We start from the raw sequence: 21708 nt of genomic DNA, 5'->3' as shown, positions 1-21708 counted from the left end.
CAACTTGGTGAGCCAGCAAGTCGGGTATAATAAACATTGTTTGCATCTCTAAAGCTGTTTGCAATAGCACTTAAAATAGGTCGATAAAACTGATAATATCTGATATATGAAACATTGACCTTAGCTTTGCCTGATATGATTTACTCCTTGAAAATAATCTTGCACTGACGGTGAACTACGTCGACTTTTAAATTACAGTGATCATGGAGAGAGAAAAGTAGTTGCACAATGAAATACGCCACTATTCTTTGTTAAAATAAAGATGGTGGGATTTTGACTTGCAAAATGAAAATTAACTCAAACTTTCGGGAATTTGTTTCAGTGTTGAAATGCCGAGAAACATTTACAACGTTAACTGTCGACTAGGTGTTATGTAAGAGTGCATTGTCACATTTGTAAATATTGTCAACAAACAATACTTAGTGATAAGAAACCCCACTTGCTTCCAGGAAATAGGAAAATCCCGTAATGACAAATATGGCTCTTGTGCCATAACACGGAGTGTCACCACGTCAACGAAATGTTAGCCCTATGTGACCGATGAGGGCGCACAGTACAGAGATATTCGAGTACAATTATCGGTACATACAAAACAACCCAAGTTTTAGCCATGCGAAGCTCCGCGGACTGTGTGAGAGTCTAATACCGTATTCCAATAGGCTTTGGACATTGTGTTTGATGTATTTGCCAAATTATATGGAATTTAAAGTGTGCGTTATCAAGATATAGCTTAATTTCTGAATATCATTAATTATGTTAAAATTCCTCAAAAAATATAATTCTACAACTTTTCTATTTCACATAGAAGATATAGTGCACACGTGTATATGGGTCATTAAACATCTTAAAACTATTGTTTTAACTATCTCAATTGATGAAAATTCTCAACCTTCCTTCTTTATACGTTCTGATACCAGAAAAATGCCAAAACTAATCATCAAATGTAATCATGCACTGGAACTTGACACAGGAAATGCGTTGGAACAGTATGACGTCATGAAAAAAAAACGAAAGAAATATTCCAGTTTGTCGTTGATGGCGATCGGCCTTGACCCGGAAGCGAAGGTCACTAAGCAATCAGCTGTCACGTTTTCTCGAAGCTTCCCCGTCGGGTAGTGGTTTGGCTGTATTTGTGTGAGTGAATTGCCAGAATATTACCATGACAACCGTGGATTCTGTTCTATGTTATAACAGGGGTTGTGGCGAGAAGTTTAATCTGGACCAGAATAACACAGGTAATGTTTAAAAATCACTTTGTAATGTGTACACCATGATACACACTACACAGTTCTTTTATTAAAGTTGCCGCTGTTCGATTACATAGTGTGCTGGTCGCCGCTGTCTGCAGTGTTTTAACTGACATACCTTTCACTTTTAATGAAATGTGTTTTAGATTCAGCTAATCAATGCTACATTCCCCCTTTTTAATAAGTCATTGTCACCTACGATAAAGACGCCATTACGCGTCGTAGTCTCCGAGTATTTTCCAGGTATATTTCTTTCCCTGTCACAACCAGTCTCGACCGTCTCGTAACATTTTTTAAAATACAATTTCAAATATTTATCTTACTCTTATTTGTAAATGTTAGTCTAATATTTGCAAATCATGAAAACCCAGGCCCTATTTTTATCTTGTATTTTTTCGTTTTATTGCCGTTTTTATCTGTATACAGGAAAAGCTATTGTCGGTCATAGACAGGCTAAATGAACACGTTTCTGTCATCCCATTCCTAGCCGTTCAAGGACGAATGTTAATAACATCATGAATCTATAATAGACACGAGGTCGTTCGTTGTATAATAGTCTGTTATAATTCACGTTTGTGGTTATATAAGCAGTATTTCTCAACGCATCGATCATTTTCTTAATCGATCTCGGAGGTTGTTTTTTTTTATATGTAGGACGATAAATGAGTAATGTCTACCCGAGTCCCAAGTGTTATTTACCTGGGAGTTCCCCGCCTATATTATGATACATCATATGGTTCGGACGTCTCCGAGGTTTTACCATATTCCCTATCTGTTCGTGTTACCAGGGCTCTAAAACCTTGGGAAAACAGTTGTGTAAAGGGGCATAACCTAAATTTATATGTTGGGGTGTAATTTTTTTTCTTCTAAATATAAAGGTATTCATAATGTTCTAGTTGCTGAAGCATACTACTTTACTGTTATTTGCAATTGACGGAACTCAGATTACAGAACTCAAACCTGGAATTAAGATATAACATAAACAATTCAATGTATCATGTCTAAAAAAAGGAAATCCCTTCAACTGTTCTAACAATGTCAGAAGACAATTGTAATGTCACAGAACATTGTCATCAACATTGACACCATGATACTAGAATACATGTAGTTTAATTGAGGTTTTACGTAAGTATATTTTCAAGTAAATAAAACCCTTATAAATGCAGCCGGTGCCTGTGACATGTTAATTAATCATATTAACGTAGTTGAAAATGAAACAAGTTGACTCTATGATCGTAAGTTGTACTTATATATATGTTGTAAGGTATTCAAAATTGTCATGTTCTTATGAACGTTGGGGACAGGTGTAGAACAGTTTGGCAAATTATGATTTAAATAGATTATGACATATGACATTGTAAGAGTGATAACAGTCACATTACAGGTCTGTGTCATTGAACCCTATACAATACACACTTTTCCGCACTTCCGGTTAACGGTATCTGTATGGACTTCAGGTGTGTACATAACGTACGGTGAGATTTTTGATATGTATGGAAAGCTGAAGAAGGCTGGATGATTTAGCTGAAGTCTACCACTAGGAAAATTATCAATGCTGTGAGTTTAGAATTGTCTGAAAAGTACATCATGATGGACACTCACACATCACCCAACTCCTTTCAGGCAAATGAGGTCAGAGTGACACGATGTATCTTACAGTCTAAGTTGGAAATCCTGCTATAAAAATGTAGACTGGATGGTTTCCATGGATACTAATCAAGTTTATGCTACTTGGAAGTCTAGCGGTATCCTGTCCCTATTCTAACCTTAACCCAACTCGACCTTAGCCTTGATATAGTCAGTCAACTCTTTTACATCCATACCAAATTATATTTTCTCCTACCCAGCACACCAATAGAATATGCCCATCCCAGCTTCCAACTGTCATGTTGAGTTGGCTCTGATTTTCATGAGGTCAAAGCTCGCTTACTCTTGTAAATCATGGGATCATACTTGAACTTGGAGAAACTTTTTTCCAACTGACTTCACACAAATAAGACAACCTCAGCAATGTGAGTTGAGAACCAGGAATGGATGTATTGCAGAATGACTAGCATGAGACCACAGAAGGACACATATCTGCTTGGGCCAGTAAAAAAAAAATTATGTTTCTGATAACCCGACTGATCCTACTTTAAGACGCCGATCCTAAACATTTTACATACATTGAACTTGAAGGTAAAATGGTGACAATTTATTCTTTCTATCTCCATGTAAACTTTTGGCCAAAGTATGTTTAGTAATTAAAAAAAAAATAAAAAAATCCCATTCCAGAGAACCAGGTCTTTTCAGACAATAACATGAATTGTATACAGTACAGCCTGCATATTGTCTTTGTCTTGTTCTCATATAATTGTCTTCAAAAAATAAAATAAAATTTCCAACCTACATTATTTTCTGAAGCCATGATATCAGAAACAACATTTTTTTTTTTTAATTTCTGCCTTAGGATTGTATGTAAACTTTCCAAAAAAAAGCTATAAACTGATGACATTACTTTTAGGGTAGTCTCAAATTACTAATGTATATTGACATAAATTACAAGTTTTTCACACTGTCAGTATTACAGTTGTTAGTGTTAAACCTTGACAGCTATTGAGAAAGTAATCTTGATTTATGTTAATTGTCATAGCAACAGTTATCAGCTGTTCAAATTAGCAACCATCTCCAGGTCAGTGTAGGGTCAAGTCTATAAATTTACCAGTTGTAGTCGGAAATAGTTCAATGCAGATAAAAACCTAGACTGCATAATTAGAGAAGAACCACAGAATTATAAGGAAGCTAGGGAGGTATGTTGGATGATTTTTAAGGATTTGATGGGGTTAGACCCCCTAGCAGAAACCATATTTGTAGTTTTTATTTTTTGAGTGGTACACTATTTTTTAATTGACTTGAGATCAATTAAGATTGTCAGGGACACAATATTCAAATGATTTCATGTTCCTTCTTTAATTTCGTACAATCTCTCAATTGCTTCAAACAATTACTAATGGCCTTGTCGATTGTTCCATGCAGTTGGAACCCATAGTCTGGAAATTGTTTTCACTGCACAGATATTTCCATATTCCAAATAAGCTCAGCACAGAATCCGGGCCATGGAATAACATTTCCGTCTAGACTCATACATTGAATGACAAATAGAATCAACTCCATGGCCTAATAAAACAATTGTGTGGTTCCGATTACGTTCAATTTTAGAATAGGTAGGGTAGGTCGATTTTTTATTTTATTTTATTTTATTTTTTTCTGTGTGTGTCTAGTTCAGGTTTTCCATTGTTTTCCAAATGGTCTCTATGTTGTTTATTTCTTCATATCAGATGTAAATGCCATTACAGATTGGGAGAACAGTTTTATTTTGTCTTTTTAAGTTGATGTCAGTTTCCTCATCCAATATTTCTCGTGAGCCTTCACAATTTTTAAAAAAAATTTTGAAAACGTAAAAAAAAGTTTAGGGTCGGCAGTGAAAAGCTAGGTAGGGTTGGGTAACCGGAACCAAACAATTATTTTTTTAGGCCATACCATTCAGTGACTTGCATGCCAGTGGAAATTTTTTCTGCTGACTCGGTGAACAATAATAAGTTTTAATAACCATGCTTACTGTGACAGTGCCACACTGGCCTGCACTTTTATGATGGCGATAACTGGAGAGTCCATCTAATAAAATAGATAATTAAATGTTTTATTTTGAGATGATATACTAAGTATTTCAGTTATTTTCTATATCTTAGACTCACTGACACACTGGTTGAATTCATCAAGACACACATTACTTTGTTGTAGTGTTAAGATATTTGGAAGGCTGATGTGAAAGAGTTTCAAATCCTGTGATACGCGAAGTAATTATTACATACGTACCAAAGATTACTTGAACCAGTTCATGTGCATACTAACAGTATTTGCACTACAGTGCAATGCCAAAAACATTATTGTATACCTACATGCAAATGATATGCAAATGAAGGCGCACTGGTTTGTTGAACACAAAAGCGCATGATCGCACAGTGTCATTTTTATGGAAATTTACTGTTTAGGATAACATTTGAAATCATAATCCCAAGTACGGCCACAGAGAACACTGCAAGCACTCGCACAAATACCTCAAGTACACTACACTGGAACTCGTACGTCATGACCATTCTGTCACTTTACAGGAATTGTGTTGTGAGTAATGTTATCTTGAATTTAGTGTGTATTTTGATCGTAAAGTTGAATTTCTTTCTGTTTCTTTTTTTTTCCAGATTCATGTCGACATCATCCTGGAGTTCCAGTGTTTCATGATGCTTTGAAGGGTTGGTCATGCTGTCCAAAGAGAACTCGTGATTTTACAGACTTTTTGAATATACCTGTAAGTTGTATTAATACCAAGGCATAACATGAAACATATAGAAGAGTCTTCCTGATTGGATTTTCAACATTACACAATTCATTCTGATTGGTTGTTTAACATTTAAAAGATGTATTCTGATTGGTTGTTTGACATTTAAAAGATTTATTCTGATTGGTTGTTTGACATTTAAAAGATTCATTTCGATTGGTTGTTTAACATTTAAAAGATTCATTTTGATTGGCTTATCAACATTACAAACATTCTAATTGATTGTTCATCATTTACAAGAATCATTCTGATTGGTTGATTGACAGTTTATGTGATATATTTTTACAGGGTTGTACAAATGGACCACACAGCAATGAAAAACCTCCAGAACCTGAAAAATCTTCAGGAGATACAAATATTCCTGATGGGGAGGTAGGCAAAATGTGTACTGATCAACATGTTTATACAATGTTATGTAAATTGAGTCTATCCATAGACAATGGCTTCTCCACTGTCTATTGTCTAATGTCTTTTCACTTTCATTGTCAAATACATGAAATTTTGTCAAATAAAAAAAAAAAAGACTTTTAAATATGTGCTCACCCTCACGAATAAGAAACATTACCAAAATATTTATACCACTATCAATAATGGCAATCACACAATGCCAAACAAGGTCAATAAATGAACATTGTTCATTTACCCCTCGCCCAAAACAAACATTCACAAGTGTGACATCGCCATGTTTAGATACTATGTAAATCATGATGAAAATTATGGTGGTCACACCACTACAATCAAGTCAATGTAAAAATACCATAATAAAGCATTGAATTATTAACAGAACCCCAGCACTGCTTGTATATCACATTGAAAGTAAATTTTTATCAACTTATCAACATCTCAGTAGTAAATACACAACCTGTTATCATTGAAGGTGCGAATAGTTTTCTAAATTTGGTTAGAAGTGCAAATATGAAGTTAAGAAATCACATTGACACCAGACCCCCCCACCTAAAAGAACATACCGGTAGTCCTTTTATTGAGCACTTGCGATATCTTGTGTTTGACCCTAAGTCTCATGATGTGATTTGGATCACATTTGATTATGACAGGGTGCAAGTATTCTTACCCTATTTTGTGACATTTTACGTCAGGCTGTGTTACGTTTCTAGAAGGACGTATTACAACAGAATTCACCTTTGATCCATGTGTCAATGTAAACCAATGTAAATCCTCTAGAAGCATGCATTAACAAGACAAAATCTCATAGAATTATAGGTATATAAACCATAATAATTCCGAATTATCATGTTAACAAGGTCTCTTGACTTGAAGATTAACTGACATATTTTTTTTTATCTCTCAACAGGAAGTAATAACTGTGGAACCCCCTCAGCGCCCTCCATTAAGGAATTGTATTGATAGACCAAGGTAAGAATATGAGAATCATTTCCAGAGGGAGAGGGAGGGAGGGAGGGAGGGAGGGAGGGAGGGAGGGAGGGAGGGAGGGAGGGAGGGAGGGAGGAGAGAGAGAGAGAGAGAGAGAGAGAGAGAGAGAGAGAGAGAGAGAGAGAGAGAGAGAGAGAGAGAGAGAGAGAGAGAGAGAGAGAGAGAGAGAGAGAGAGAGAGAGAGAGAGAGAGAGAGAGAGAGAGAGAGAGAGAGAGAGAGAGAGAGAGAGAGAGAGAGAGAGAGAGAGAGAGAGAGAGAGAGAGAGAGAGAGAGATACACACACACACATGTATATGCATGCACATACATATATACATACCATGCAGGCATGCACACACATACACAAACACCTCCCCCCCCACCACCACACACACACAGGGGTCTATGTCAATTTTTTCATAGACTATTGCTTAGTTAAAAGATATGCAAGTGACTGTAGAAATAATCATTTGTATAAATGTTATTACAGTGTTAATGAACCTAGGATAAAGTTGCAAGCCACTGTTGGGCAGTCATTAAAGGCAGCTTTAGATAGAAAGAAGAAAACTGTAGCTGAAAAGACAGCTGGTAAGTATATTTTTACAGTACTTGAACTTCTTTCTGTCTACTTTGCCCTGTGGTCAGTTGGTGCCCATCAAAATGTGTCAATGTTATTTTTGAGAGACTGTACTTGTAAATTAGGTGTTACAAGTATTGGAGATAAACTTGATATAGAAGTGAAAAATTCCTCTTTCGGCTCCTTTACATGTATTTAATGGATTGTATTATTTCATCAACAGATGAAGAGGCTGGTAGTGCCAAAGTACAAGTTGGGACCTCCTGTAAAAACAGTGGTTGCAACAAGGTAATGTTAACTCCAATGAGTAACGGTTGTACCCTGCTGGTCAACCCTTACATGTTAGCCGCCCTAGTCTTGTTAATATATGAGTAGTTGTTTCCGTTTTCTCTGATCGCTCTCTGATCTGTCTCTCTGTCTCTCTGTCTCTCTCTGTCTCTCTCTGTCTCTCTCTGATCTGTCTCTCTGTCTCTCTCTGTCTCTCTCTGTCTCTCTCTCTCTGTCTCTCTCTGTCTCTCTCTGTCTCTCTCTCTCTGTCTCTCTCTCTCTCTCTCTCTTTCTCTCTCTCTCTATCTATCTATCTCTCTCCTCTCTCTCTCTATCTCTCTCTCTCTCTCTCTCTCTCTCTCTCTCTCTCTCTCTCTCTCTCACTCACTCACACTGTTGTGGGGTGTAGTATCATTTTATGATTTTTCCATCACTTACATTATGCACGATTGATATAAATATTTATATTTTTTGTTTCAGTGTTACGAAAATGAGACTAGTAATGTTGATGTGTGTAATCACCATCCTGGTGTGCCAATATTCCATGAAGGGTAGGTGTAAGACACTCTACATCACATCACATCTAATTTATGTGTAATTCTTGAAATTTAGAGGCTTTTTATTCAGTCAATAATGAAATTTAATACACTCCTATTTGTGTGTGTGTGTGTGTGTGTGTGTGTGTGTGTGTGTGTGTGTGTGTGTGTGTGTGTGTGTGTGTGTGTGTGTGTGTGTGTGTGTCTGTCTGTGGGTGTTGGTGGGGGTAGATGGGTGTGGCTGGCTGAGTGGGTGGCGATAAGTGTTTCTGTATATATGTGTGGGATTAAGTGTGGTTGTGTGGCGGTAAAGTGTGTGTGTTAGGGGGTGGGGGGATCGATTGCAAACTAGATAACACCCCTGAATGAACTAGTACAGCTTCAGAAATGTGTGAACAATGTTGCATTTCTAGGTAATAATAGACTGTCCAGAGACCTTTCTCTGTTAGTATTTGAAGTTTAACAGATGATATACAAATGATAATACTGCATGCATGTAAACCAAAATAAAATCATGTTTTTTCATAACTTTGTAACCATTTTGTATATCTGATCAACAGGATGAAATACTGGTCATGTTGCCGGCGGAAAACGTCAGACTTTAATAATTTTCTAGCTCAGGCAGGCTGTGCAACAGGTCAACATGTCTGGACAAAAAAAGATGATAGTAAAAAGACAGCTGCTTGTAGGTTAGTATATATGATAACGAATTGGACACTTGTAGTGAGCATTGTTAATCCCAGTGGACAATGCACAGGGGGTGCTACTATATTTGGCTCCATCCACCCATCTGTCCATTTGTGTTTCTATACACCCAGTATCTTCAGATGCCTTGCTCACATGAGGATTAACATGTAGGTGTGAAAAAAAACCCAGTTGTATAGCAGACTATCAAGAAATATGGTCAATAACTGAAGAATAATCCTATGTAATCCTTATGGCTCCACTGATACGATGACACTGATGTGAGAACCTGGGATTGAAACACTGTCCTGTGAGTTTAACATCGCAAACCAGTGTCATTCAAACTTGGCATAAAGATGACACACCATTGTGAAAACAAAGACTTTTGTGCTCCAATTCAGCTCATATTTTTTTTTTAGGGATTAATGTGCATTCTCTTGCAGTATCCCACTTGTTTATTTACCATATTGTCTTTAGCTGTCTGATAATCTTGGACAAATAATACTGATGACTCATTTTAGTGACTAGAATAAGATTGTTATAGCTAGTCCTAGATGACAGTATTGATAATGAGCATCACCCTGGATGACTGTCTTGATGAAATAAACAACTAAATCATGTGTTTTCCCAGAATAGAATGACAAGGATACGGATGTCTAGCCCTTTTGTAATTACTGAGTGTCCGCTTGATATCACTACAATCATACTCCGAACCACTGAATCCGGAGTCACCAAGGCCTGGTAAACATAGCACCAGGCCCCTTGTGACACCCTGACTGTTTGAGTCTTTACTCTAGGAGTTGTCGTCCCCCCTCTCCAGTTGTGCACTCATCTTGTGAGTGACACACAGCTGAGTGATACAGCCTATCCATGGAATCTGAGAAACACTCACCCTAGGTTTGAGTTGGTCACAGAACAATCCTGTTTCTCCAGTGGGAATCCCCTTGGTCTCCAACTAGTAACTACAGGTATTACTGTTACTGCTACCCCTTGGTCTCCAACTAGTAACTACAGGTATTACTGTTACTGCTACCTCTTGGTCTCCAACAGGTAACTACAGGTATTGCTGTTACTGCTATCCCACTGGTCTCCAACTAGTAACTATGGGTGTTACTGATCTCAGAACGCTGGTGTAAAAATAATACCAGAGGGAACACTGATAGAAACCTGTTATCTTAGCATGTAGTTAGAACCTATTTACAGTTGAAGTGTTGTTCACATTCTTCCTTACTTGTCTCTAAATGATAGGTATAGATGGCACTGATTGCTGAACAAGCCGTCTTGTGAAAACTTTTTATATACTGCTGGATACTAAACACTTCATGTGTCTTTTGTTTTCCTTATTCCTAGGTATGATTGGCATCAAACTGGTAACTTTGTATGTATATCAGTATTTTCTAAAGTAACCAATCCAGAATTAACATTTGTTGAAGTCAACCAAGTCTCCGCGTTTATAAATATTGTATTTGGTACGGAGGAAAGCCTTTTCCAACAGGAGTTTATACTGTATGGGGTAAGAAGCAATTGTGTACAAATATTGATGTGATCGCTATTTTTTTGTTATTCTCACATGTACTGTCAGTCTTTCTATAGTTGATCTAAATCATTACATAGTCTCAGTCATTGCATAGCCGATCTCAGTCTCTGCATAGTTGATCTGTCATTGTATAGTCAGTCATTGCAAAGTCAATCTCAATCTCTGCAAAGTCAATCTCAGTCTCTGCATAGTTGATCTGTCATTGCATAGTCTCTCATTGCACGTCAGTCATTGCAAGTCAATCTCAGTCATTGCATAGTCAATCTCAGTCATTGCATAGTCAATCTCAGTCTCTGCATAGTTGATCTGTCATTACAAAGTCTCTCATTGCACGTCAGTCATTGCAAGTCAATCTCAGTCATTGCATAGTCAATCTCAGTCTCTGCATAGTCGATCTCAGTCATTGCATAGTCAATCTCAGTCTCTGCATAGTCGATCTCAGTCATTGCATAGTCAATCTCAGTCTCTGCATAGTTGATCTGTCATTGCATAGTCTCTCATTGCACGTCAGTCATTGCAAGTCAATCTCAGTCATTCCATAGTCAATCTCAGTCATTGCATAGTCGATCTGTCATTGCACAGTCAATCTCAGTCATTGCATTGTCAGTGTCACTGCATAGTCAATCTCAGTCATTGCATTGTCAGTGTCACTCTTTGCATAGTCGATCTGTCATTGCATAGTCAATCTCAGTCTTTGCATAGTCAATCTTAATCATTGTAGTAGTCTTGCAGTAAATCTTAGTCATTGCAGTCAATCTTAGTCATTGCATAGTCAATCTCAGTCATTGCAGTAAATCTTAGTCATTGCACTGTCAATTTCAACCATGTTTTTGTTTTCTTCTTTTCTCTAGGTAATAGATCCATCTAAATCTACAGTCAATCTACTTGGTTCAAAGGTGGAAATCAAGCTAAAAAAAGCAGATCCTGTATCTTGGAAAACATTGGAACATAAAGACGAATAAAGTGACCTGTAATATATCATTACACTTTCAAGACATTCATATGAATATTGTAAATTAATGAACAAAATAAACTGAAAAAAGTTCTACCAAATGTCAAAAAAAATTTAACAACTTTTAAAATAAATGTATGCGCTATCTCTATGTTATTTTAACGTGTCTAACATTCCTTGCTTTGCGATAGTGGTAAGTGGGTAAAATCAACCTGACTTCCTAAGGTATTTTACCAGAGATCCCCAGCAAAAGTAAGGTACCAGGATGTGAAAATCTATGGAGTTTTACCAGATTTCTACACTCTGTATTTGACGGGTATAAACTCTGGCATATTTTTTGCTATCATGGTTTACAGTATATTAAAGATAGCATGTACTTCAAATGTAAAAATTGGAATCTTTTGCTGTTACTTTGTTCAAGAAAACCCAAACCCATTTAAAATCAAGGAAATACAAATATTTTGAATAAAGGTCAAACTGATATCAAAATTAAGTCATTTTAGAATCCAATATGGCCACCGATTCCAATATGGCCACCAAATTCAATATGGCCACTGAACATTCATTTCCTCAAAAGAGAAGCTGATGAACCTCCAAATTTCTTATATTATTTCAAAAGGACCAGGAGCAAGCTTATATATAGCAAACTGTTGGAGAGATTTAAGAACTTTGATTTTTCAGAGAAATTATTACCAGAGATTCATTATACCTTAAAGGGGGGAACGCCACTCCAGGAAATAAATTTTGGGTTCTTGAGAGTCATTCATGATATTACATCCCATAATTTTAATGCAAGTGCCAAGGAATGCCAAATTGAAACTTGCTTCACATTCAGTGTCCTTGCAGTGGTCTGGCAGTGCCTCATAGGTTTTAACAGACATGTATATTTATTGGATGAACGATGACTATTCATGACTATTTATCTGAAGGTAATATGCTCTCAGGGGCCATGATTATTTATTATTGCAACACTGGATCACTGCTAAGAGGGTCATAGAACAATGAATATGACACAAGTTTCAGCTTGGAGTTTATTGGCAATTGTGCGAGATCATAAAATCATTCACCAGAAACACCCCCCTCACCCCCCCCCCCCCCAAAAAAAAGTTGACAAAAATGCTTTCATTTCCTGGAGTGGTGTTCCCCTGTGTATTTCAATGTTGATCGGTGTAAAAAATAAACTCTGTTGTGTACATTGTGAATAAAGAGGGACTACAGAATGAATGGCCTGTATATTGTTTTAAGAAATGCCAGTCAATCAAGTGTACACAATGTTTCTTGTTGCTGTTTTTTGTTGTTGTCAATTTTGTGACTGTGATTACAGTCAGTTAAAATTCTGCGCTTAAAAGTTGAGCATTGTTGTTGCTTGTAAACAATCTCTAACAATTAAACTATTTATAATAAAGTGACAATAACAAATGCTTTGGTTATTAAAATGTGACGTTTGTGAGTTTCTTAGTCTGTGTATATCTGTTTATACAACTTGTCTTCAAATATTCAGCAGTTCAGTGTTCTCCCCCTGGAGTTTAGCTTGCAAGTGTGATTGCTAATTTGCATACTATTTTACATATCAATAACATTTATATTTGCATAATTATTTGCATAATGATCAGCATATGATGTGCATGTCTTCAACATCGAAGCATACTCTGACATTCTACTTGACACACATACATGGACATTCGGATCAGTGATTTCTCGTCATTATTATTATAATATTGTCATTACCACTATTACCACATTTCACTACCAGATTACCACTATTTAAAGGAAGATAGAATACTTTTGTAGCATAGCAGAAACCTGTCAAGCATTGTGCATGGCCCAGGTGGTAAGGATGTTGTGAGCACCATGCTTTCTGTATAGTGGGTAGCACACTGGAGTTGTTAGGGTCTAATGGTTCGAGTGGCTGCTAGATAACTGGACATTATTTGCTTGATTGTAACCGCTGCTGGTTATTTAGAGCTTGGCTGTAGTATTTTGGCAATATGAGCATTGCTGTTGTTGTCTTGTTTACTCTGTCAAATCTTGCCCGAGTGCTTCAGCCACCCAGAAACAGATGGCAGCATTGAGGCTTTCAAGAAGTGGTAAAGTATAGATCTATGGTGATAAATTTTATGCTGTATTAAACTGTGCAATAATTCGGTATATCATGTTGATTCATGTATGCATACTGATTGCCCAATACATAACTCAACCAGCCAGGATACTGATTACAGTGTGTAGTACAGCGCCACCAATGGTTGAAATGTGAGACCAAGCATACATTTTTTTTTATACACGAGAGCCAGTGTCACAGGTATAATTTCAGACTGGGGACTTGCAAAGAGAGAAATAGTACAGTACAGAAGGTTACACGACACTGAATTAGAAACCAGAGGGGATCGGAGAGCTTAGAATGTCCCCCGACGAGGGGTCAAACAAATACAGAAAACAGGAAGAAAAGAAAATGAAGATACAAAAATATTCGAGAACAAGACAATATGTAATAAAGAACCCCATTTTGAATTGATTAGTTAAATTTGTCATAATAAATCGCTCACTCTGTTCCATCAATTCTTTAACCATCTAGACAAAAATAAAAACATAAATTAATGCTTACTATCAGATTGAGTTTTGTTAAATTCTCATATCCACTTATTTAAGCAGAGTTGATACACGTTCGTAGTGGTTATAAATAATTTTACTTCTGCCAGTCATGTAGATTTAATTACACATACCAATAAATATTACATCTGTAAGACTTGCTGGTAAAGCAAACAATATATCCAATTTAGGTTTTATTCATTTTGTGACAGAAATATCATTACAGTCGTGGTTCCATATCATTCCAACACAATGATAGAGTAAAACAGACTTTGACCCGGTGCAAATATTTCTTCCATCCTTTGTTTGTCGGTTTCTACAACTGTCCAATGTCTTACTTGTTGACTCTTTGGTTTCGACATTGGTGAGTTATCAGTTGTGATATCGATATCATTTTACCAATATTATCACTTTTGAAAATGGTATCTTTGAGGGTCACAGGTTATAAGAAATACTTCGCATTACTCCCCCCCCCCCCACTTCCACCCACCGCCTTCCTACGTATTGGATGTGCCCTAGATGGGGGCACCTACCAAGTGTCTTGGTCTAAAATGGGACCGATCTATCTAACTCGGTCTAAAGTATGGTAAGTGGCTACCTCAGTACCAAGGTTGTACATCCCTACCAAACCAGTAGATAATTCAAACATTGGATATCGTAAGCGTCACGAGTCCACGACATCACCTAATGACCTCAGCTTATTCCGCGCACGTACGCGTCCAGTTGATTTAATTAACACTCGTTCTCTCTGACTGCACTGTGTAGAACGCCTACACAAGACATGACATGACATACGATATCTAGAAGAATTGCTGGTAGGACAAACATCACATCCACTTTTTTAATATCACCTCTTCTTTCTGACCATGTAAATTCTCTTTTTGTGAAAGGTTTTAAACGATTACTGTAAATGCATTTCGTAAGGTTCTGCTTTGTTCGAAATATGAGTCAAAACGTTCAAAATTGCCATATTTAGGGAGCGATCAGTTATTACGGCCGGGGGGACCGCCTGTAAATCGATCGGGGGGGGGGCACCTTAATTTGGGACTGAAAGAAGGGTGGGGGTGTCATTATTTTTACAAAGTGAATAATGGGGGGGGGGTTACCTTATTTTCAACAACTGAACGAAATCATAAACGACCCTGCTGTACTTAAATATCCATACAACAAATGTATGTGCATACAATAAACCATAAACACATAAGAAATGAAATACCTTGAAATTTATCTGGATGGACTGACTCTAAAATCTGTGCCTCCATTGACCTGAACATGTTGAATTGTACACAAACACAGCCAACAGAGACACACTTTCAAATATTTAATGAATTTGTATCTCTAATCTAACTGGTAACGTACTGACCTCCACTGTGCATGTTTTCCCAAACTTTTCTAACTTTCTACTTGATCTTTTTGTATTATCATTTGTGTCAATATGACTTGAAATGATGTAAACTTTTGAAACCCTAAAATTAGTCATACTTTTACGATATAACTAAGTTGTGTTTTACTTCTGAGTGGTGCTCAAAATTTTTCAAAAGGCTCTTACCCCTCCCAACCCCCCAACCCCTTGTATAGCAGCTTGTAAAGCAGCCGCACACGCGCGTAGCGTGCACTTCTCCCCATACTGTTTCCAGTTCTCTCCCTACTTTGAAACTTATTACTGAAACCCCTAGGTTTACAATTATATTAACTCCATTTCTAATATTGTACTTTACAATTAGCTGAATTAATCTATAATGGTAATAGTTCACTCAATCTAAGAGATATCCTAGAAATTTTGGTTACTAAACCATGAATATTTTGCATGTCCATGAACAGACAATCATACTTCACACAGGGTTCCTGTCTAAAGATCTTTATACATGTGAAGCAATGAATTTGGGACAGCAATTTACCAGATACATTTAAAATTATTGTAAATGTAAGAAATAACTATGCAGTGTGCTGTATTGTGCTTTGAGAATCTAGAGTGTCTTTTGCAAGCACACGAAGAATATTTCTTGTCAACAGATGTCGGGGGGGGGGGGGGTCAGTGTGTTTTTGTATTTGTCAGATGGGGTTGGATTGTTTTGTGGATGAATCACAGGTGGGGGTCACTATTTTTAAGTACAACACGAACAAGAAGTCGCCGGCCCACCCCTGGCCGTAAAAACTGATCTCTCCCTTAGATGTTATTATTTTCCGGAAACTACTAGTGACCCAAGAATTGTCGCAACTCGTCTATCGACTCGTAGTGACAAAGACCTTAGGTCACTCATATTTTCATTGGCTGAGGGAAGAAAAATAACATCTAAATACACTATTGATATTTTGTAATCTTACTTTAAAACTTCGTATAGTTAACTATAGCATAGGTAATCAACATTGTAATTTTGAATGAAGCAGAAAGTCATTAAGATAGGTGTTTATTTTCCCCTTCTAGATCTGATGAAATAACCATGTATAGTATCGAAATAGCAACAGCGGTGGAAACACATGTGCCTGTAGTAGTCAAAGGTTAGTAAGTGTCATAGAGGCAACACCACATCCAAATGATCGTTGATGTTGCATTCGACCAAAATCATGCGATACTGACTATTGATTGAATTAAAGTGGCCATGTGGATGAGGATTGGGTACTTATTTTTGATTTTTAATTTACAAAAAATTTATCATCACTTTTCCTTCTTAACAAATCAATGTGACACACCATATGCCAAGTTCTTGTTTGCAGTTCAATAAATTGCAAAAGCATAATAAATGTGTAAAATGTGTGTTATTGTACGTTCGATAAATAAGTTTGTAACACATTTTTTGAGCGTTTTGCAATGTATTAAGACTTGGACAATATTGTTTCACATTTCAAGTGGAACGCCATGATAAAATTGTTTTATAAATTGAAAATCCAAAATAAATACCAAATCCTCATCCATTAAAATACTTGATGTCAATATTTTTCTTTATTAACAACTGATGAAATCGAAATGAAATAATTGTACCTGCAATTGTACATAAAAACGGAAATAGTTGTCACAAAACATGCCTCTTTTGTGTTCATGCAAATTAAAAGTTTAATATAACGTGATCAAAGAGAGCTTGAACACATTCGTGCATTTGTTCGTAATACAGTTGTTACTTCTGACAGTTAACAGGTAAGTTCTTGGTTTCAGTTCTGTGTATGATGATGGCATACGTAAGGGTTGACCACATTGCAGTTTTACATGAATATATTTATGTCTACTTGTAATGTTCTATATGTTCCAAAGAGATTTTTCTTCTCCAATCTCTTGAAGTAATTAAATGCAATGGCATCGTCAGAGGCCTAACATTTCGACCCGGGCCGACAGAGTTGAAAAATAATACCAAGATTTGATCCGGGCCAAGGTAGTGTAACCCGGGTCTGTTTTGTGACACTGAATAACTTTGTCGTAATCCATGACTTTTTCCGTCCCAGATCGATTTCTGTTCTCGATGTTCACTGTTTTCATGATCAGTGCAATAAATTATGAACTTCTTGTGCATGACCAGTGTTAGAGTTATTTTGTACAGATCATATCTTGGACTGACCAGGTAAAATATTCGTGACGGGGATTTCCTATGCGCGTCTCAACCGGAAAAGAGGGTCTCATGTGAAATAATATGGTGATTTTCCCAGTGTTAGTTAAAACAAAACATGCCGAAACGTCGCGAGATGTGATTGGCAATGAATTGTTCAATCCTTGTAAACTGCCCATGGAAAGTTCTGGAACAAAGAACAGATACCAACTAAATTTACATTCAATTTGATGGTATAGATGAAACATATACTCTTTGTAGCAAGAACGCTGTTGTAGTAAACATGATGGCAGAAGCACTTGTATACTCAATGAGACGAAGAAGGAAACTAAATTGTCCTCATGTGTATTGTATATATTATTGTGTTTCAAAGAGGTGGTTGAGATTTCCACTGGATAATTTTTCATTTGTTACAATTGTCAAAGAGTTTCATGTTTTGAAATAATAACAATCTTTTTTTAATACTGGATAATTCTCTAAGTATATAAACACTTGTCTCCCAAGAAGCCCAGTTCAGACCACCCCTCATGGGTTCAGTGTTAATGCAAGTGGAAATGCTCTGTTCGGTAGAGTCAAAATGAACGACACTCTTCTTACTTACAGTGTGGTAAATTTAATCGAATCCAGAATGGGTTTGAACCACAACCACAGTGGTAAGAGGCAAGTGGTATAACCACTCGGCCACCGACAGCATGCTCTACCCATTCTTCTCATTTAAGTCTGTGCTCTCGAAAAGTAGTATGCCTTCTACATGTGACCGTATCGATTAAAATACTTGGTATGAAGTGTAGTTCCTTTTTTGTTCAGTTTTGTTCAGTATGGCAGTAACGCCTGCTAGAACAGCGAGATGTTAAATACTGCTATGAAAGAGATTTTATGAAATTTATGAATTTCAGCAACAGCATTTGGCAGTAGTAGCTTGTACCAAGCTAAGGATTTCAAGGTACGATAGTAAGGGCACTCTTCTACCTGATGATTCTGATTGTCATTTTCTCTTGTTTTTAGATTTCGAAAGTAAAGACACAATGAAATCACTTGTTGTAATTCTATCGACTGTACTATTCACTACAGTATCTGCGTATGCTGGCCATGGAGGTATGTTATTGTTTTCATCTTGCTCAAGAAGTCAGATATTTATTTCAGTGGTCATTATCGATTACGTATGCGTACTTATTCATCTAACCCATCTCATGGGTGTGTTCATCATGTTTGTCATCTATTTGCCCCTTCCTTGTATTTCACTGAAACTTTACCGCCAGAGATAAGACTCACATTTTGATTTTGTGTTTTGATTATATACCATTATTAGTTTAAGTGGGGATGGACATAAAATGAACTTTATTGATCGATTGATTTACTTATTTATTTATTTATTTACTTACTTACTTACTTACTTACTTACTTACTTACTTACTTACTTACTTACTTATTTATTTATTTATCTATTTATCTATCTATCTATCTATCTATCTATTTATCTATCTATCTATTTATTTATTTATTATTTTATTTATGTATGTATGTATGTATGTATGTATGTATGTATGTATGTATGTATGTATGTATGTATGTATGTATTTATTTATTTATTTATTTATTTATTTATTTATTTATTTATTTATTTATTTATTTATTTATTTATTTATTTATTTATTTATTTATTTATTTATTTATTTATTTATTTATTTACGTATTAGTCGCCGGAATCACACATTTGCACCGCACGGTCCCACTCCATGAAAATCAATTCAGATGATATTGCACTAACTGTAAATGGGGTATTATTATTTTTTATCAGACAAGTAGCAACCAACAATATATTCACTAAAATTGTTAAATTGCCAATAGTTAGACTTTGTACATTTAACATAGTAGTTCAGTAAGTGGCCGAAATCGGGATCGTTGATTTTAGGGTGCGGACCCTGACTGGAGTTATTACACTCTCTATGATCTAACGTACATTCAAATGTTTACAGCTATGGGTACTTGAACATAACAACCATCAAAACAGATATCAAGTGAGAGATTTCTTACTATTTGAGTTTATGTGTTCTTTTGATTCCCAGGATGTGAGTCGGAGTGGGAGTACTTCCAAGGAAAGTGTTACTATGCCTACGAATTTCAGAAATACACCTATGGAGAAAGTAAGACAATTTGTGAAGGCAAAGGGGGTAGTCTTGTCACTATCGACAATGCAGAAGAGAACCTGTTCCTCTATGGTAAGTTTTCACGAATATACCTAGGTTTGCAAACTATGTGTCGATAAAACATGTATATTACAACAGAAGGGGGCCTTTTATACTCGCCATTCCCGTTTAACCCCCTTCATCGTTTGTTTACCCAATGTAATTAAATTAAATTCATCAGACCACTATGGAAAACAGATATGCAACACAACGCTTTCCATTAAAGTGGCCATATGGATGAGAATTTGATATTTATTTTGGAATTGTATTTGATAAAACAGCTTCACTATGTTTTTCTACTAGAAAAAATAATGTGAAATAACATATACAAAGTCCACATTCGCAACTCAATAAAATGTAAAACATTAAACAATGTATAAAATGTTTGTTATTGTACGTACAATAACAAACTTTTTACACTGTTTGCATCTTTTTGCAATGTATTGAGTTATGAACATGGACTTGGTATATGCTCTTTCGCATTATTTTTTCAAGTAGAAAAACATAGTGAAGCTATTTTATCAAATAAAATTCCAAAAGAAATATCAAATTCTCATCCATATGGCCACTTTAATAGCATATGGCTTTGAACACGAATTTGCAAATGATAAAAACACTCTCTCAACTTGCAATAACAATGTATTGAGAGATCATGTTTCGAGAAATTCGATTTTTACTTCCATTGTTTTGCTACAATTCCAAGTTATATTGAAATGTTTAGTTCGAAATTGTTAATTATAAATTCATAAAGTCAGAAATAAGGAATGTTCAAACAGCTGTAACTACCCTGGAACATGACCAATTTCAGTGGTGTTTTGCATCAACGCGTTCCTCGAGACATCAACTGTCTGATGGCTCCATCCTGAATATGCCTAAAGGATTTTCGGAGCGTAAATCGGCAATACCGAAAATGCACGAAAATCGACTAATAGGCAAAGTTCGGAGAGAGTTGAACGCTATAGCCTGTGAGTTAGTAGGATAATGTGAGCGATGCTTAGGATAGAAGATTGTATAGTTTTGTTTTGTATGAAGCAAACATGTCAAGTCGTGCAATGTTCTACTTGCCACAATCGTATATGGCATTCAAATCATAACATTGGTTTAATCATGAGCTTAATATATATGGCCTTTCCAACTGTCAATTTGTGAACATTGTTGTCAGCTAACACGCAACAAACTAATTACAGTGTAATGAGAGTCTCACAACTGTGATTATGTATAGCCCTAAGTGACATCTTATGACGTTTATTTTTACTCTCTAGTAGTTTTATTACGAACTTTCCTTTGTACCGGTAATAACATTGTTTACAGATTAATTGCATCCGAGTAACCACTTATTTGACTAATAATTAAAGCATAGCTAACAGTATACTATTATACTTGATATTGATGTTGTAAACGATTTTAGACAAGCAGGGAAAACATTGTACTTGAGTGTTACGAGTTGTATATTGTTAACATGTAAAATTGATATATCTGCACAGGTTTTTCCCGTGATGCAAACACTCTTTGGATTGGTGCTACCGATAGTAATTCCGAAGGCACTTGGCAGTGGCAAGACGGTTCAGAGGTAGGAAATCACAACTTATTTATTAACTTTATTACGCAGACATAACTGGCTAAGATAAAAGATCACGTAGGAATAAACCTATTATCATTTTTTCAACTGTTATTATACTAGTATTTTGTTAGCCCAGTGTCTTTTTTTAGTTTTGCCCAACATGAGAATGCTCTCTCAAATGGTTATTTTTCATTTTGCAAGTCGTCGGAAACATATCAAATAAGAGCTCTAGTTTAAGTAGTTAGAATATCATTCTCCCCGCTCGCTAGCTTACTAGATAAGCAATTTATAT

General features: G+C 36.1%; 2 protein-coding genes across 2 annotated transcripts in view; both read left to right on the top strand.

Moving 5' to 3' along the window:
- Window positions 1-1053: 1053 nt before the first annotated feature.
- Window positions 1054-12636, top strand: LOC144432495 (cysteine and histidine-rich domain-containing protein 1-like). Its single transcript, XM_078120713.1, has 10 exons — window positions 1054-1235; window positions 5486-5592; window positions 5911-5994; window positions 6935-6996; window positions 7485-7582; window positions 7795-7859; window positions 8319-8389; window positions 8935-9063; window positions 10409-10571; window positions 11447-12636. Exons 1-10 carry the CDS (start codon window positions 1160-1162, stop codon window positions 11555-11557), a joined length of 966 nt encoding a protein of 321 aa, XP_077976839.1. The 5' UTR covers window positions 1054-1159; the 3' UTR covers window positions 11558-12636.
- Window positions 12637-17165: 4529 nt separating this feature from the next.
- The window catches only part of LOC144432498 (C-type mannose receptor 2-like), an 8323-nt gene continuing 3780 nt past the window's right edge, over window positions 17166-21708 (top strand). The window contains exons 1-4 of the mRNA XM_078120716.1: window positions 17166-17266; window positions 18675-18764; window positions 19736-19888; window positions 21340-21425. Of these exons, the coding sequence (XP_077976842.1) occupies window positions 18695-18764; window positions 19736-19888; window positions 21340-21425 (309 nt within the window). The 5' untranslated portion in view covers window positions 17166-17266; window positions 18675-18694. The remainder of the gene's footprint in view (window positions 17267-18674; window positions 18765-19735; window positions 19889-21339; window positions 21426-21708) is intronic.

The sequence above is a fragment of the Glandiceps talaboti genome, chromosome 3 (genome assembly GCF_964340395.1).
Source record: "Glandiceps talaboti chromosome 3, keGlaTala1.1, whole genome shotgun sequence".
NCBI lineage: Eukaryota > Metazoa > Hemichordata > Enteropneusta > Spengelidae > Glandiceps > Glandiceps talaboti.
This window is presented reverse-complemented; position numbering and strand designations above follow the sequence as displayed.

Coding starts and splice junctions, on each gene's coding strand:
- LOC144432495 (XM_078120713.1), top strand. CDS start 1,160: ATGACAACCGTGGATTCTGTTCTATGTTATAACAGGGGTTGTGGCGAG. Junction 1,236..5,485: donor TCTGGACCAGAATAACACAG/GTAATGTTTAAA, acceptor TTTTTTTTCCAG/ATTCATGTCGACATCATCCT. Junction 7,583..7,794: donor TGTAGCTGAAAAGACAGCTG/GTAAGTATATTT, acceptor TTTCATCAACAG/ATGAAGAGGCTGGTAGTGCC.